The following is an 18,990-nucleotide window of genomic DNA, read 5'->3' on the forward strand; positions in this document are numbered from 1 at the left end:
TTACAAATAATATTATTAGAAGCTTTAGAAACAATGCTTATAACTTAACAATACAAAAAGAGTTTGAAAATCATTTAAAATTCGCATTGAGCCCAGTCTCATAATAAATAACAAAATCGCAAATAAACATTCAAAATAAAGCCTAGAGTCCACTGCTAAAGCTAATATTAATAAAAAGTGATAATATTGAGTTAAACGTATAAAATCTTATTCTATAACAATGTACTAACATTCAAAAACACAACTGAGAAAATGTAAAACAACAAATTCGCCGAGTTTATAAAAATACAAAACACGTCGGTAAAATGATTAAGGTATCGCAAAAGAACCCTTGGTTATATACAGTCTCTCATTGGTATCCTACAATATTATAAATAAACTATTTATTCTCGGGTTATATATTTAGGACAGGTTAGTATAATTGGCAAGGTCTTTACCATTCTTGTACATAGAGGTTATAATAGGATCTAAGTTATGATATTCTTTGCCTGAGCGTGGACGCAACGTGCTGGTTGGCTGTCGATTTATCCTGTGACATAAATAATACAGCTTAGTATAACAGGAAAATGATTTGTATCGAAACAATACTCTTATGCTTCAAAAACAAGGCATTGTACAGGTGTAATTTATAAGTAGAAATTTAACAATTATAATAATATTGATGTTAGTGAACTTAGCAGATCATTTTTAGCAGATCAAAAAAAAAATGTGAGTTCTTATCGCGTGCAGTTGAGTTCTACAGTTCCTCATACTTTTTAGAAATAGTTCTGGCGTTTTTACCTTAAAAAACGACATTTGAAAAAATAATCTGCCAACTTCCCGTAGCAGATCATTTGTAGCACATCAAAAAAAAAATGCGAGTTCTTATCGCGTGCAGTTGAGTTCTACAGTTCCTGATACTTTTTAGAAATACTCGCGTAAAATGAAACACTAGAAAATTTATTTATGTCATATTTCATCACGCCGTAGCACCATGCCGTAGCATCATGCCGTAGCATCACGCCGTAGCATCACGCCGTAGTATCATGCCGTAGCATCATACCGTTGCTTCATGCCGTAGCATCAAGCCGTAGCATCATGCCGTAGCATCATGCCGTAGCATCATGCCGTAGCATCATGCCGTAGCATCGCGCCGTAGCATTACGCCGTAGCATCACGCCGTAGCATCATGCCGTAGCATCACGCCGTAGCATCATGCCGTAGCATCACACCGTAGCATCACACCGTAGCATCACGCCGTAGCATCACGCCGTAACACATGCCGTAGCATTACGCCGTAGCATCACGCCGTAGCATCACAGCGTAGCATCACGCCGTAGCATCACGTCGTAGCATCACGTCGTAGCATCACGTCGTAGCATCACGTCGTAGCATTACGTCTTAGCATCACGTTAAGCCGGGTCCAGGTCGGGTTTTTTCAAATGTTGTTTGTTAAGGTAAAAACGCCAGAACTATTTCTAAAAAGTATCAGGAACTGTAGAACTCAACTGCACGGGATAAGAACTCACATTTTTTTTTTGATCTGCTAAAAATGATCTGCTACGGGAAGTTGGCAGATCATTTTTTCAAATGTCGTTTTTTAAGGTAAAAACGCCAGAACTATTAATTCTAAATAGTATCAAGAACTGTAGAACTCAACTGCACGCGATAAGAACTCACATTTTTTTTTGATCTGCTAAAAATGATCTGCTAAGTTCACTAACATATAATATTGACATCTTCTTTGAATAAACTTGGAAACATCACTATTATGCTCTGTTAACTACGAGAACAATGATATTATTTTATTCATTTATTGTGAGATATATGTATAGTTAATGAATTAAAATTAAATACAGGAAACATAGTTTAAAGTTTATTTACCTTACTCCTGACGTATCGGATGAGGATTGAGATGAGGTAAGTGATAGAGTTTCTATATAATCCGACATGTCTGATGTACCACTGGATGTGCTGTGTGTGTCCATAACACCTAAAATAAGAACTTCACATAATATTTTGGATAGATGGTATTTTATTTAAACTTAAACATTATTGCTTGAACACAAAATTTATTATCAAACTATGTATATTATATTATTATTTATTCAATAAAAAATTGCAAGTCCTTAATTACGTTACGTTTCAATACAGTATTTGAATGAATGTAATGTGAATTGATATAAATTGAAAAAAATACCTTTTATCTGTTTGGGAGGAAGCACTGGTACTTCTGCTTCCGCGGACGATGACTTTGCTCGAATGTTAGCCTTGTGAATTTGCATAGACATGTCTCGCAAGGGATCCGATGACTTTGATTTTCTCGGTAATGAAGAGTGTACGCAACCGGAAAGACTTCCCCGTAATCTCTTCTGCATCATATAATGATACCTCGATTGGCCAGATGTTAGTGGCATCTCAAACTCTTGGAAATCGCCAGCATGTTTCATAGAACAACTTGAAACTCCAGAATCGTTGGAGCTAGAAGAGTCTCTGTTACCGCCTTTACAGGGAACGCTTGAAGATCGTTTGATTTGCGCATTATCCATGTGTTTATTTCGTAAATGAGGTATATCTTTTGTAAAACTATCGTCAGACGTTTTATTTTCAGATCCAGATGACTTGCAGCAGTCATAGCACTCACCATCGTTCTCACAAGGGGACTTTAATCTATTTTCTTCAGCTATGTTTCTCAAAGTTTCTAACGAAGATGATGTCATATGGCTGCCAATACTACTATCAAACTCTTTCAAATCTTCGAGAAGTGGAGCTGAATCTACAGAACTTGATCGTTTTTGTAGAGATTCTCTATTAACGTTATTTGAGACGTCCATATCACGGTGTACCGATGAATTACCATTTAGTGTTGGTATGCTCTGAGATTTTTCAATATCTATTCGATATAATTTTTGTAAAGGATGTTTGAGACTTTGCGACCAATTTGGATTCGGTACCATTGGTGTATATCCAAGGTTTGCTCCCATTGTACGATTTTTATACTCAATCTTAGCATCTTTCGGGGGTTCCATAAGAAGATATTCATCGCATTGGCCTTGTGAGTTATGTGGCCGGTCTTTTGAAGATTGGCAATGGCTACATTTAGTGCATAGCTTTTGTTTCTTGGGCAGAGTTTGAGATGCCATATTTATATTTGCACTAAGTGCATTTAATTCGCTTTGAGTAACACCAGCTTTTTTCAATAAATCTTTCGCATTTTCGTAATATTCCAATGACAGTGCAAATTCTAAGTTTTCATAATTCCCATACGGTCCATCATATTCCTTGTCATCTGACATTTCCATATTTTGATAATTAGTAAAACCCGCCTCGGAGGAGCCCTGACTAGAGTCCTTATCGGTGGATGTACTTTGACGATTAGTTTTTCTCGTAACATCTACGGTGGCGTATAGAGCATTTTCATCTTCAGGGTTCAGAATCGATACGTCAGTATTTACTTTTTCACCACTCAAGCTACGTTTGCAATACGGAAGACCAATCAAATTATTTGCCCAATTAGTTACTTTTTGGCAAGGGCACTCGACAGGTCGTAGGCTATCATCACATTCAACTACAACTGTTTTCTTCTTTGATCCAAATTTGAGAATACAACCGCATTGTTTCTTTAGTACTAGTGAACCAGGTATAGAAGTGTTGGTAACTTGAAATAGATCATCAACTATAGCTTGTTTTATTTTCTTTGGCGTATCATAGTGCTCTGCATTATCGATCTAGAAAAAAATTCCACGTAAATGGTTAACTTATATTTTACGTTCAAAATGTGGTAAATGTTATATCAAATAAAAAAATAGCAGTAAGCTGAAAGCGCAGTTCGAATTTCATAGAAATATAGTATAACTCTGCATGACTGAGCAAATGGGACAGCTATTTGATAAAAAATCAATAATATCTGGCAAAGCGAGGACATTCGTTTGGATGCCCTAATTAAATACTGACCGATAACCATTAACGTAAAATTGCTCCAAATATCTTTTGATACATTCAAATTACTTTATGAAAATTTATAAAAAATTAATTAATAAAAACTAAATACAAGTGACACAATTCATTAGAGAATTAAAAGTATTAAACATGAAATCTCCGCTAACATCTTTTTAACCTAATGTTTTAATTATTCAAGTGGCAACTAACCTCTGCATGCAATGTTTTAGGAACATCATAGTTTTCATAAGGTCCAACCTTAGGATTATGTACTGGAACAGGAACTTCGTCGTTTTTTGTACAGCTACATGACTGCTGCGGAAGAGGGGCAGGCGGCTTCCTCTGGTCAAATTGAGATGGTTTGGGGGGCCTATCTGGAGGTCGATCTTGACATGTGCAAGTGTTAAGGTTTTTCTTTATAGCTCTCGGTGTCAAATATTCAGCGCTATTCGAAGAATTATCTGAATGAGTTCCTGGTACAGCTTCCATAGTCCACTCTGGATTGAAGCTAGTTTCTGGCGTTAAAGCCACTGTTGATGATCGAGAAATTGCGCCGAGTTTTGATTGACAATTGCTACAACGCTCTAAAGTTACGTGATCGGCTCCTTCCCAGGGAGCTTTGGGAGGATCTAAGTCTGGTCTGTAGTCTTGTTCGAACCCTCTCGGTTCATCAGAGGGCCAAAAGGAGGAACTTTCACCGCAATCTTCGCCGAAATAATTTTCTTCGTAAAGCGCACTCGCTGAATCAGGCATCGATTGGTCAAACGTTTGAGTGTTTAGATCTGACATGCGTGTATTAGGCCGCGATTTGTTTCTTTCGTGGCCTGCGAACAGATGAACGAGTATTAACAACTTAAAAAAAAATATATAATATAATAATAATTTGCATTTTTTTACAAACATCGGTAATTATAAACTTTATTAGAAAGAAAGAAAACGTTTATTTAATGACATAATATTATTACATTAAAAGTAAAAAACTAACAAATAACTAACAAAAATATAAATTCAATTTTTAATAACAATAATTTAACTAGATCGTCTACTTAATACATTTAAATTCATTTAAAAAAGAAAAAAAAATACCCGAACTACCACGTGTCGACCGTGCTGAGGGTAGGCTACCGTGCGCTGCCTGATCGAAGGCATCCGATATGTCTTGAGCCTGGTCTGATATCAGCATGTGTAGGCCTTCACCTTTGCCGCAATGCGAGCCGCCTTCGAAACAAAACCGCCCCTCGACGACTCCGTAACGCCTGCGAAATTACAAAATTACTGGTTATAATAATGAAGTGGCTTAATATCAAGAAATTAGAGATACGATTTATATATTACAGAAACAGAAGCCAATTTGTACACTTTTTACTTGCCAGCCACCCGGCTCATCATCTCAACTCATCAAGTAAAACTACTAGTTTTCACCGATTTTATTTCTAGAGATTTTAAAATATAGGCTCCATTTGAAAATGAGTTTGCTATTTTTTACCCGCTACTCCGTCACAGGCAGAAGCTAGTTTGAAATGTAAATGAAAACTAAACAATAATCGGAATTTCGGCTTTCAATCTTGAACATGAACAACATGAACGAGCAAAGTTCACAGGAAATGAAGGCAAAAAGGCAATGCATAAGAGTCTGTGTAGAGTCAAGGGTGCTCCTACACATTCGATCACTCTCGAAGACCACTGGAACGGAAATCTGATTGGATTGAGGAAATCATGACGTATTTACATTTCCTTAAGTGTGATTTTTAATTGTCCTCTCTTTCAATCACTTGTATGTAAGTATATTTCTTGCGTAGATATATTATAATACAGTTAGAATTTTATCCGGGTTCTAAATTATTTAAAAATATATTTTAATTTCTTCAAAATAGTATCTAAGATGATGAAGTCGGTTAAAATATGCAGTATTTTAATTTTACGCATTAAAAACTTTATTTTGACCCCACAAACTGACGCTGATGAGATCTTAATAAGTGACAAAAACTCGTAGAATGAGAATAAACAACACGACGATATAAATATTCTAAATAGCCATTAGGTAATAATTTATAGCCCAATTCAACATGTTGTACAAATTCGAATACACTCCCCTGAATCATCCCGCATCATTAAAAATTAAAATTCGCATCCCCAACGTAATTACAACACAAAAGATTCCAAATAGATACTTAAGTAATGCATAAAACTTCCCTGTGTGGTGGCAGCCATTATAAGCCAACTTTACATGCTTTAAGCTGAAAATTGCAGAGTTACTGAATAAAGCAGAACTGGGAGCTGCGGTTACTAACTCATACCAACTCATACGAGGTTCCTTTCTAATGGGCGTCGCCGAACATAAAAGGTTTGGTCGAGTGCACCGTTTACGTACACAATGTGACAGTTTTAGAGAATTTCCCAGTTTGTTACTTGCTTCATGATTTTCGTATTAGCTTGCGATGGTTTTGCTGTTTAATTATTTAGAAATGTGGCGTGTGATTCTTGTTTGTGAGAGGAATTTAATGTTAATATCGTGATGATTTTATAATGGGAGAGTTTTATGAAAATAATTTAAGGATCCTTTTATTTTATGTAACGTAATTAATGTATGTATTAGGCACTGAGTTGTTTGTGTATCCATTTATGTAATTCGCATTTACAGTGTTATCGATGCAGATTACATCTCGCTCGCTCACCTACCCGAGTAAGGCAATGGACTTTTGTACCGTATCAGCAACCAAACTTTCCTATTGCTATTCTCGAGCGTATGTGCAACGTATCTATGACTTTTAAACATCAAAGAGTCATTAACGTGCCTGGCGATCTGCACTACAGGCTACGGCCTATCGCAGACACCAGTCCTCTTGGCTTATGTTTACTTGTAGTTGTACTTTTGTTAATGTAGTTATAAGTTTTTGAGGAAAATAAACGATTTATTTATTTATTTATTTATTTATTAACGAGTAGGTAATATATTTTATCATACGCGTTCAAAACATTCTAAATAACAAATACAAGCGCATATTTTAAATCATAGACCAACATATCGTTATAAACCGTAAAAATACTTTATTCCAAACAGTCGAAAGTCATATTTATTGTGTTTCTAAGTTAAAAATATACATATTCTGGCAAGACACGGAAGCGCGGCAAGATGGCGTCTCCGTGGCGCGCACAAAATGGCGGCAGCGGATGTCGACACCATTAACTCGGCTAGACGGACTACATAAAGCAGATGTTTATGGGCCACCGCGGAATGATCGCGTTTTATTATTTCGTATAATATGTCAGTTTTTAAAGTAATGCTTTATTGTTATGTTTATCCCGATGGTGGTCCTACACTACAGCATCCTTGCAACATGATAGGTATCCAACCCACATAGGAATTTATACCTCGCTAAGAATATAGCATGGTTATTGGTTATGTAACTGTATTAAAAGTATCATAACATGGGATTAGTAGTTGGCTTGTTTAGGTATAATAAACTTGGCTTAATTTGAGATAAGATGCTGATTGATTGATTGATTGTGTGCTGTGTTGGAATATTTACTTTAATATTTATTTTCAATTATTTATCATTGATTTACATGTAATACGCAATAATACCTCAATGTTATTTATATTATTTTTATTTTTGTTTTATACGTCATAGTTCACAATGCACGCTTCATTCACATAATAATTGTATTTTTCAATATCAATTATAATTATATTATTGGAAGGTAACTGATATTCATCTGCCTATAGGTACCTACACATTTAATTCGATTTGTTTTTAAAGCGAATTTTGTTAAATTCTATATAAATTTTAAAACAAACACAGCGCTTGTTTTTACATCATCAATAATAATTAATGGCGGGCAAATTAATGATAAATTTCATTAAAGCGACTGTAATGGGGAGTGACAAACGATTGGGTTGTGACCTTGTTAACTTGAATTTAATGTTTATTGGCGAAATTTATTTTATTTATTAGTAATATCAGTATCTATTATGTTTATTATCATATTAATGAATGTTCTTTTACAAGCAGTTCTGTGTGTGAAATAATTAAATTTTTACTGCTACTATGTGACGAAATAGGGCACGTATGAAAAGTTTTACTGATATTCGATATTTCTCTCGATAATTTATAGCCTTATCATTTAAAAATGTATTAACACAGTGATTTTTTCATTATATTTAGTAGCTCATTTAAAGCCGATAAATAAGATGAACCTTCATTAAATCTCGATTCCCATACGCAGGTATGTAAGGTAAGAAAATCATATCAACTAAAAAACAATTGTTAATTAATCCACCATTATAATTATACTTACCTTAAATGTGCAAGCTCCCATAGTCCGAGTACTCTAGGAGGCACCCCGCTAGTCAGCGTGAATCGCTTGCCTTGCAGGTGTAGTCTCGCCGGGCCCGCTGGTAGCCTCCTCGACCCCGCGTTACCGACCATCACGAGGAACTGCTTCGAGGACCCAAGCAGACTCCCGACCTTCACTTGCCAAGCGATTAGACGCTCTCTCGTCTCAAACGCAAGGACTACAATCACGTCTTGGCATATTATTGCGATGGTGTTGGATTCTTTATCTAGTGTGAAGCCAGATTCGAAGCCGAGATAGTGCTGGAGGGAGAGGGACGCTTTGGTTTGTCCCTTTTTGTATCTGTCTTTCGGGTCCCGGTAGAGTTGAAGGTGAAGACAGTCTGGAACAAGAAGAAAACATTGGTTGATGAAGGATTTATTTTATTTTATGCAGTTTAAGCTACATAATTTAGTGTATGTTTATGAACAACATGTCATATTTTATCTGTTTTGGGAATATGTTTGTTATTCTCAGTATAGAAGGAAGGTACATGTAAAGTTACTTTAGAAATTAGCCGACTACACTAGAGCTATTAAACTGCTCATTGCACAACTATGTGTTAAACCAGATCTAACGTATATCAGAAGCATTTTGTCGATTTACCATCGCCATTCTATCAGAAAGACAAAGGAACATCTAACCTTTCTAACATTGGTTTAATTCCTACTGGAATTTGCTTTCAAATTCATTATAGAGTGTTGTTGAGCAAGTTATTAATTATGAAAAGACAAACGAAACATTTATCTAAAACTATAACAACAATTAATCATCATTTCTATTGAAATTAATGTACTCTACAATTTTTAAGCACCTCTATTTCCAATTGAAGATTCGTGTTACAAAATCTGTGTCGTCTCCTTGTAATTAGCAAGTTAATCTCACAAAGTAAGTCGACGTGAGTCTTTCAAACCTCCGATAATTAAGAGCTCTCCAACACATAGATTTCAGGCTTCAATTAGGCTGAGCTGGGAACCAGGCCAACGAGCTACGGGATCACGTAAATACAAATATGCAGCAGGTTTTATAGGCACGTGTAGTGTAGATTGTTTATTTTATATGTAGGGTATATATTTTATGTTTAGAGAAAAAAATAGGTACGTATCGAAGAGAGAATTTCGTTAAAAAGAACTCGCTACGAAAAGCTACGAGAAATGAAAATTTATTTTGCTTTTGGGAGTGTCAGTAAAATGACGCTTACAGATATACATTAGAAGAACAATTTAAGTTGCCTATTGTTTATTAAGATGTTATGTTGATTTAATTTTATTGAACTTTTTACACTAACATAAAGTTTATGTTATGTATAAAATACAAAAGAAACGATTTTATGGAATCCCTTTTATGTAGCTCAAAACAAACATGCATTATCTAAAATAAGAGAAGTAAAGCTGTATTTAAACTGTTAATGAATATCAGAGTCATTCTCAACTAAGCCCATATTACTTCAACCGACATATTATATTGGCGAACAAATCAACAAATCATTAAACACAAGAATGACTGTACGGAAAGTTCGTTACATCACTAACGGATAGCCGGGTAAAAGCCGAGTCGTGTTCTGTCCGGTTCAGACCGGTTCGAACAGGATTCCAGCGGACCGTGAACCGGTACAAACCGGATAAAGGTTTATTGAAGGTTAATTTATTGCTTGAGTAAGATGTAGGGAAACTGGACTAATCCAAGCAGAGATTACTGCGTAGTAGTCGTGTCAATGTAAAGTATTTTGATACATTGAACTTGTGTTTATGTAATTTAATAAGTAATTAGTTGATACAAGTAATTTTTTTAAGTATCAATGTATTCCAAACCCAGCCAAAAATGTTAAATAAACTAATTTTAAAGAAGATCGTGGTATTTGTTGTCACTGTGTCGGTATGGTAGCGCAGCTAGAGGTAATTTATGTATCACAGGAGACTGTGAGTTCAAATCCTTATAGATACATGTGTAAGTAATTATGTCTAAAATTATCTGTTCATGGAAATAGAGGACAATACTTTAATCATAATTTTATTCGTTTATTTTTCTTCAGTTAATAATGTTTGTCATAATATCTCATCAAAATCAAACAACTACTCAACTCCATAATAATAATTTCACAAACAAACGAATCTACGTTCAAACAGAAACAAAACATACGAATTAGCCATAACGATGTAAAAGTTAGAAAATATTTAAATTTAGTTACTTGATAAAACAGTCTAGGGTCAGCTCCCTTATTAATTAAACTTTAAAGCTCTGTAATTCTGAAAGCAGTGTAATTAGTTTTAAAAATGAGAACGCTAATTTTGTCTGCTCTTTGAATAGCACTTAGTGTCGCTTAATGCGTTTTAATTGGAGTCTACTATTGTGCTTGATGAAGGCTGTTGTGTGGCTCTTTCGATTGAAAATGGTATTTTATATTATTCAGTTTTTAAGTGAAGATATTGTTCATAAGCTTTCGAATATATCACTGCTTTCTCATTTATAATTTTTAATAATACATATATCAATATAATCTAAAATATAACAACTCTATCGTACTATAAAAAACGGGAAATTATTGAGGTATTTATAATTTTATGCAATTAGGTACTTAGTATTAAATAAATCGCTTATATGGGAATAAGAATCCTATGTTTTCAATATAGCAAACATAATTGATAACACATTATTATTATTTGCGTATGAAATATCTATTACGGTTTGTAAACACAAAGCCCAAATAATTTGGGAACTAGTGATTCAATTCGCTTCGGTGATTAACCATTTTAATAATAATTATTTTACTTAAATAAAATACAAAGATTTTTCCTGTTAATTTGGAAAGATACAGAACTTTAAGTACTTTGAGGTGAAATATTATTAATGTACTGTAGGGCTACTCAAATACCATACATACGAAAAAAATGCTTATATTTTCTAGCGCAGTCAGGTAACACCAACCTACAATCTCTACATAACCCCAATGCGTCACCTGTCACAACTTTGAATATTAAAAATTCAATCTTATCATTCCAAAAATCAGTCCCTTTGAAACAACAAGCCTTCGAATTTCTAAACTTGTTTCCATTAGACTTCCCCTTTTTCCTCCGAGACTCCAATAAGGCTTTAGGAAACTTTAGGAATACATTAGCCCCGGTAGAACTGACAAATTTGTGACGACGTCCCCCCGTATCCCGGTCGCTCTAACTATCGGCGTCTCGGTCCCCACGGTGATACCAAGATACATTGCTGCTTGGACAAAGGATGATTGAATAATTCATTGTACTAACGCTTCAAAGGATACGCTGCAGGTAGATATTCTCAAGTTATACACGCTTAGTTTGAAGTTATGCTCGTTGGAAGAGGGTAATAGATCACATGTTTGGAATGATTCGAAAATGATAGCTTTAACACACATGTATAAAACTTGATGTTGACGTCATACGTTTTCATATTAACGATGGGTAAAAGAAGCAGACAAAGGATATATAATAATAAAGAAAAATGAACTAATGTTTATTTCATTAATACCAGTTAAGTGAAGTTTTGTAAAAGCTTTTAACTATTTATTATAACTTTGCCATTTGCTCATTTAATATTATAGTGTATTGATTTACAAAAACAAAACACAACTAAAACCCCTCTTGCAGTTTTTTAGATTGGTATATAATTTTATCAAGCTATTTAAATTTAAGTACATATTATGTTAATTCAGTTGTTGCTTACTTTAATGTTTTTAATGATTGGATACTGTAGTCATCTTTAAGCAAAATTGGTAGTAAGTATTAATATTCTAACTTTTAACTATGAATAGCTTTTTGAACTCTTTAAACAGAAATATTAGAAAGTTTGAAAATTGTTGACTTCTCATAAGCGCATTTACGTGAAGGCAGGATATCGGAGCTCAACCCTACATCAATAATCGATCAGCCAGACCCTGGATATTAAGATTGATGATGAAGAGCTTTTTGTTAGATAATGTATGGAAAATGAAAACGCTTGTCATTGGCTGACGAGTAAATTAATACAGATGGATATGACGTCTTGTTAAGATAATGTATGGAATCTTCTTTTTATCATACACAAAAGGTAAAGTATACAATACATAGACTAGAATTATTATTCGCTATTTTAAAAATAATTGATTATACATAGATACTCGGTCACACATTACACATAGACTGAAATGAAAGTCATGTTAGTAATCAAACTCACTCAAAGTTATCAGCCATTAGGTATATGTATAGTAGGAAAATATATTTAAAATTATCCCAAAAATTTCATATGTACTTTATTATAATACTCGTAGTATACAATATAATATAACATACATAATATGAATATGCGAATAAATAACTGCTGAGTCAACGACGTATACATTTTATCAATATTAAAAGCACCCATAATTTTCCTTATGAATTTCATAATTTTCAATACCAAGTGCTAGATAAATTCGTAGCCCGCTAACAAACGTGTGAATTTTTAATGTGCCTATAAAATTAAACCGGCTTTAATACCAACGATCGTCATTAACGCACACGGAATAATTGATCGCGTATTGGTTACCAGTTACCACAAATTACAACGAAATTAAATTTTGAAAACTTCCCGATGAAATGCGTCGATAATAACAAAGTATTAAATCATGCATAATTAAAAGGTCCTGTAAGCGCTAAATGGTCGTTTAGTCGTTAACTGAATGCCAACAGAACGCATCATTGATTAGCATGGTCTGTACAATGCTTTCCAAAAGTAGTAAATTTCTGTTTATATTGATTAAAAAGTGCTGGTAAAAGTCTGGTTGAATAAATAAATGTTTGAGAAGATGCAGGATGCAGTAAATCAATGCATTAACACGCTTTTATTGTGTCGAGTTTGAATTAAATATCTAACTATGCTTTAACTTTATGAACAAAAACGCCAGAGATGAGATTGAGTTACAAGTTTAGTTTATTAAAAATTCATTAAAATACTGTTGATTATAATAACAATATTTCAAATCGATTATGCGCTCTATCTACTGTAAATAATATAAGAGACCTATTTTCACAGAGTTAAGTCAGTAATATTGTTCGTGGTTATAATAAAAAAGAATAAAACTACAATAGAGTTTAAAAATATCTTTATAATGTTGTGATACAGCTAATGAAACTTTAACTGTAACTATGGAATAGCAGTAATCGCCCCTCAATTATATGCTGATTGATGGCGAGTACCTCACTGCGCAATTTAGGGGTCCTGTGATGATACGCTGTTCAATATTTAACATAGGTATTATATAAACTGTTGAAAAGAAAATATATGTAAATGATCAAATTCCGTTTAATCGATGGATTTATACACCTAATAGTATATGTTATCATATAAAATGGGACGGATTAAGTTGGGTAAATAGAGAGTGTAATGATTTCATAGCTTCGTAATTGTAACAAGGTTTTCGTTTTGTTAACGCGTTCTTATATTAAACCATTCCAAATATGTATATGTTTCTTCTACATAACGATAGTATGTTATTTTATGTTTCATTCTTTAAAATAAAACAATAACACATAAATTAAGATCTCACATACGATAAAATCAACTCAACATTTAACCAAAACTCTACCATTGTTAAACGCGTGTGGTCCAAATCATGACTAAAAACCTCCAACGTATAAGGAATATATTCCTTCATCAGTTGACGACATAATAGGATTATAGCATATTTGGCCCTATCTCTGTATCATATTGAGACGTTATTCCGATCCGATTACCAGTGGCGGTGTGGGGCGAACGGTGACTGATTACATAGAGCGGTTGCTATGGAAACGGTAGTTTAAAAGTTTTTAAACGTTGTGTAACTTATTTAGAACTATGTATAATAAGATTTCGTCATGTAGCCGAAAAGATGCGTATTTCTATACCTAGTAGTAGAAATTATTTGAATGGCTGTTATCTTTTGGTTTGAATTTTTTTGTTTTAAAACAACATTGTAATAATTTCATAGCATAAAAATTGCAGAGAACAATTATTAGTAATAGTCTACAAACATGACATTATTATCCTCTGTTTAATATTATTAATGTTTGCTTGACATTGAAATAAAAAGTGTTTTAATATTTGACTATTTCAGTCCTACTCTTGCAGTTTCACAACACCATGTAACAAAATGTCGCATTAATAATATTGGCACATCCATCATTCGCGCATCCTCGCTGCTCCTTATAGCAGGGATCATTTATATCAGCTTGGCTCGCGCCCAGCGATGCCGCCTCCACATTATTGCTCGCTATCTGCATCCAACAACTGATTTCGTATATGAGTTTATTCTGATTGGAGACTTGATGATAATATAGAGGCTTTTATGATAAGTGACAGATGAAGGATTTATTTAATGTTGTAGCTATTTTTTTTCTTGGCTACCAAATTATAGTGTACATCTTTTCAAATTAAGTGACGTCACTGCGTTCGTTTGTATTTTTTAATTGATATTCAAATGAACGAATAAATTATATTTCAAATTTAATTCTGTTTATTTTATTTTCTCAATAATTTAAAAAGTTCATGAGTACCTTTCAATATTTACTCATTATTCGCTTCTATTAGTTACTATGATATATATATGTTACGGCTAAAGGTAGGTGAGAACATAAACTTAAGATTAGCCGGCTAAACTTAGGTTTATTTTCGACGAGGTGTTAATGTTAGTTTGTTCTATCTTTAGCCGGCTAAACTTAAGTGTAACCGCAGGCCCGTGGCTAAAAATGTCGGGGTGGGTAGATTTGGTTACTATAATACATGTAAGGAACAGGGCGAGTGTTTTCTGGCACTTCGCCGGCTGCTGCCGCAGCACGCTCGCTGCGCTCGCTCGGCTCGTGCGGGTCTTAAGAGTTCTAACCTAACCTAACCTAGCCACCAGCTTTCTGCCCTGAGTCGGGGTGGGTAGATTTGGTTACTATAATACATGTAAGGAACAGGGCGAGTGTTTTCTGGCACTGTGCGGGCCCCTCAAGCCCTCCACCGGCCCGGCGCTAACCAAATCTACCCACCCCGACATTTTTAGCCACGGGCCTGCGGTTACACTTAAGTTTAGCCGGCTAAAGATAGAACAAACTAACATTAACACCTCGTCGAAAATAAACCTAAGTTTAGCCGGCTAATCTTAAGTTTATGTTCTCACCTACCTTTAGCCGTGACATATATAAAATATATCCAGTCTAAACGTAGTTATCCACACCTGTTTACACAACAACTAATCATAGCTGTTTACAATTGATATAATTAATGCAACAAGGCATTCCTAACAAGAGGAATTTCTCAATTAATCAGTAATAGACTGCTTTAGACCGTAATGGTGGATGATCAATTCGACTCGCAAAATCTTGGACAAATAATAATTATTATATTATTGTACAGTTAGAATAGTATAACAATAATGTTTGGTTATAAATAATAGCTCTAATAAGATTTTTTTAGATTTATTCTTCTCCCAAACGAGTTTAAAATTGAACATTACGCCTACGCTTTATGAAGGCAGATCATAATACAAAGTCGTTATTTTTTCAGTAGGCACCCTCTTTATTTTCATTATTTCTTTAGTAAATTATACACTGATAAATTGAATCATTAACTACGCTGAAAATTGGCAATGTTTTTCATAATTTGCGTTTGAATTCATAGATCACATTTCACGAACAAAGGCAGAATCACCGCGACACGCTCCAGAGAACTTAATTAAATCTATAAACTTCAAACGGTAACAAGGAATAAATTCATAAACATCGCTTTGATCTCGAAACTTCCAATCAAATTAATGCGAGAAAATTTATAAACTCGAATAAAAACCTGCATCTTGTTTAATGAAATAACGACAAGAAAAATGTAAATGTTCTCTAACGAAGGGTCCTTTTTATTTGGCCGTTTTTTATCTGACCGCGAGTGTAAACAGGAGCAAAGTTAGTTTGTACCTGCTTGTTGGAAAATAAACCTTAATATAACTACATAAGGATCTCTTCTGGGTACAGTATGTTTGTTGGTTTGTTCAACCGTGACAGAGTTCCTTGGTAGTGTTTTGTATTTATTTGGTGTCTCGTGAATTCATAGTGGAGTCGTAAAAACATTCGTTCAAGATTGTTTCCTACAATCGATTTAATTCAGTAACAATGGAGGTTACGGTTCACCTGGATATAAATATACAATGTTTCTTGAGAAGATGGAATCTGAAGATGATTCTTTTACTATAACGATCACAGAAATACTTGAACTATGTATATTCTGAAGCGTTATTTGAAGGCTGAATTTGAAAGCAAAGTTAGTATGCAGTTATAGGTCAATAATATGAATATTATTGTCCCAGATAGCGATGTTCACGTTCACCTATGTTAAAAAAACTAGTACCTTTGTTATATTTAATTACAATTTATATAAAAAAAAACTTACATTTTATCTCTTTGTGCGTCTTTCATTTACCGTTTACCAATACACGATTAATTAAATAAGTACAAGAGATCACCTGTTGTCGGCCATTACGGGGACATTATGGAGTAATTACAGACTACTGCGGGGCAACTTCGCAACACGCAGTTAGCAATTAGACCAGAAAGCGGATAATTAAGTATTTTGAACGTACAACTATATAATTGTATGGCCATTGTCTTGGTTTTGTATAGAGTATAGACTATAGTTTGTATACGTAGTATATTATAATTAGTCTGTGCTATAGTGTATAAGAATAGCGTGCTCGTTGTTGTACATGAAATATCTACTGTAAGTATAATTTAATAAAATAACGTTTTATTTCTTGGAATAACAGTCTTTCTATTTATATTTATATCATTTAATAAAACACAATTAATCTTATTAGAGCAGTATTAGATATATTTACATAACCATAAATAGATTTGAGCCTTCTTTTGACATTGCCAGCATTGTAAGATAAGCTTACATCTCTCATCTCTCATCATCTCTCTTATTTACCCTTTTCAAGTAAATACCAAATTTTTCACTATACTTATGACATAGCAAACACCATAACTACGAAAATAGGTCGTTACCATTCAATTTCAAATCCCAAATTTGCAATTACAATGACGACCAGACGGATCTCATCACTTGCACCAGAGGAACGCTAATTTAGGCAAACGATCCACAAGGCACCAACCTCTCATTTAGGGCGCGGTAATTAAACGAAAATAACTACTCTTAAAAATTCCACATAGATAAACGTACGTTTGGAGAACACACGTAATTCAGGATTAATTAAGCAAGCTACAGCAATGCTAACGAATGTGGCGAAATAAATATTTAAATTAACCTAGAATTTGGTACATGTTCGCTAATTAATGGGCTGCGTATGTGCTGTTGTTGATACCTGATACTTGAGTGCGATAAAGTAAATTGTACGAAACTAATTTGAAATACACACCAATTATTATTACAATATAGACATCATGTTTGCAAAAAATGCGCATTGCGCACGCCTATTCTAAAGGTACTAGATATTACTTTTTTTACTTTAGTCGAAACCAAAAAAGCTCAAACATATTTTGAAAGAAACAGTATTTTAAATAGGCCAAAACCAATAAATTAATTATTTGCTCTATCATCTTTATATAAAAGAGCCATTTGTTTGCCAAATATAAAAAGGATATCTCCCAAAGTACATGAAGTAAAACAATTAATTCCGTAACACTCAAGCACCTCAAATCCTTAAGGTAACATTAGAAGCCCTCGACCCTCTGTTTATCGAATTACCCTGTGTACATGATATTCGTACACTTGTCCTTTTTGTGTTTAATAAAGTGGTTTTGTTTAAGTTGTTTTATAATGTTTAGTGTGACAAAATATGCTAAGTGGATAAGAAGGGATCATGAAATGTTACTATCGGTAATTTTGCTACTAATTGTTATGTATAATAATGATACTACGATACAACAATATTCAAGATTTACACTACCTATGCTTATCGATTTCCACCTTATGGTGTTAATTCGAGTTATTTTTTTAATTTTATTAAAATAAATTCGTTTGCTATTGTCGATATGTTTATAATATAGAATCTTTTATTAGATAGGTGGTTAATCATATCTTGCACTTGCATTAAAAAGTATTGGGGTAACGGAAGAGTTTGCAAAGGTCCCGGGAGTCTTCAATCGATACACTATCAATGACATTTAATCAATAAGAATATAATACTCGATTATGCCCTTAGAGTGTCGAACACCCTAGTTTGGTAAAAGTAATTTATTTATACCCCTTTGATCTGTTTACGTTTCATTTCTATTTTAATAAGCGCAACAAATAATTACGTAGGATTAGGAATCGTTTCGTATCGTATATTAAAAGAGAATCGGATCCATATCAAATATTGTAAAAAAAATAATACGTGTGGCACTCGAGGACTGCCGCGGTAAAGCTATTGCATAGCATCGGATCGCTGTGCCGGTTGGAGTGGGGGTGTTAGGTTTTTTCGCTACGGATTTTTTACATTCGGTCGCCGCGCTCAAAGTCTGAGATAAAAGCTATGCAATAGCTTAAAAAACCTATAATATAGTGATAAAAAATCTTTTCCAAACGATATTGCCCCAAGAGAAAATAGTTTTCATTAAATCACCAAATTATATTTTTTATAAATTGAAAACTATAATAAATTTTCTTTCCGCAACAATCACATAGAATACCTATTCCAATAAAGAAACAAATCCATAAATCCTCTTTCGTCGAAGTCGGTACAATGAATGCGGTAGGTACTCCCGCGAGCCTTCTCTCTAATGGTTTGGGAAAAACAAAACAAAA

General features: G+C 33.9%; 1 protein-coding gene across 1 annotated transcript in view; it reads right to left on the bottom strand.

Annotated features, from left to right (window-relative positions):
• Positions 1-276: 276 nt before the first annotated feature.
• Positions 277-18,990, bottom strand: part of LOC149900944 (uncharacterized) — a 266,239-nt gene continuing 247,525 nt past the window's right edge. Inside the window, exons 3-8 of the mRNA XM_090111807.1 lie at positions 8,218-8,596; positions 5,005-5,174; positions 4,129-4,742; positions 2,180-3,707; positions 1,864-1,972; positions 277-529 (exon numbers count right to left, since the gene is read on the bottom strand). Coding sequence (XP_089967933.1) covers positions 403-529; positions 1,864-1,972; positions 2,180-3,707; positions 4,129-4,742; positions 5,005-5,174; positions 8,218-8,596 — 2,927 coding nt within the window. The 3' untranslated portion in view covers positions 277-402. The remainder of the gene's footprint in view (positions 530-1,863; positions 1,973-2,179; positions 3,708-4,128; positions 4,743-5,004; positions 5,175-8,217; positions 8,597-18,990) is intronic.

The sequence above is a fragment of the Colias eurytheme genome, chromosome 17 (genome assembly GCF_061535395.1).
Source record: "Colias eurytheme isolate Ceu_HAF_F1 chromosome 17, ilColEury1 Martin Lab GWU primary, whole genome shotgun sequence".
Taxonomy (NCBI): Eukaryota; Metazoa; Arthropoda; class Insecta; order Lepidoptera; family Pieridae; genus Colias; species Colias eurytheme.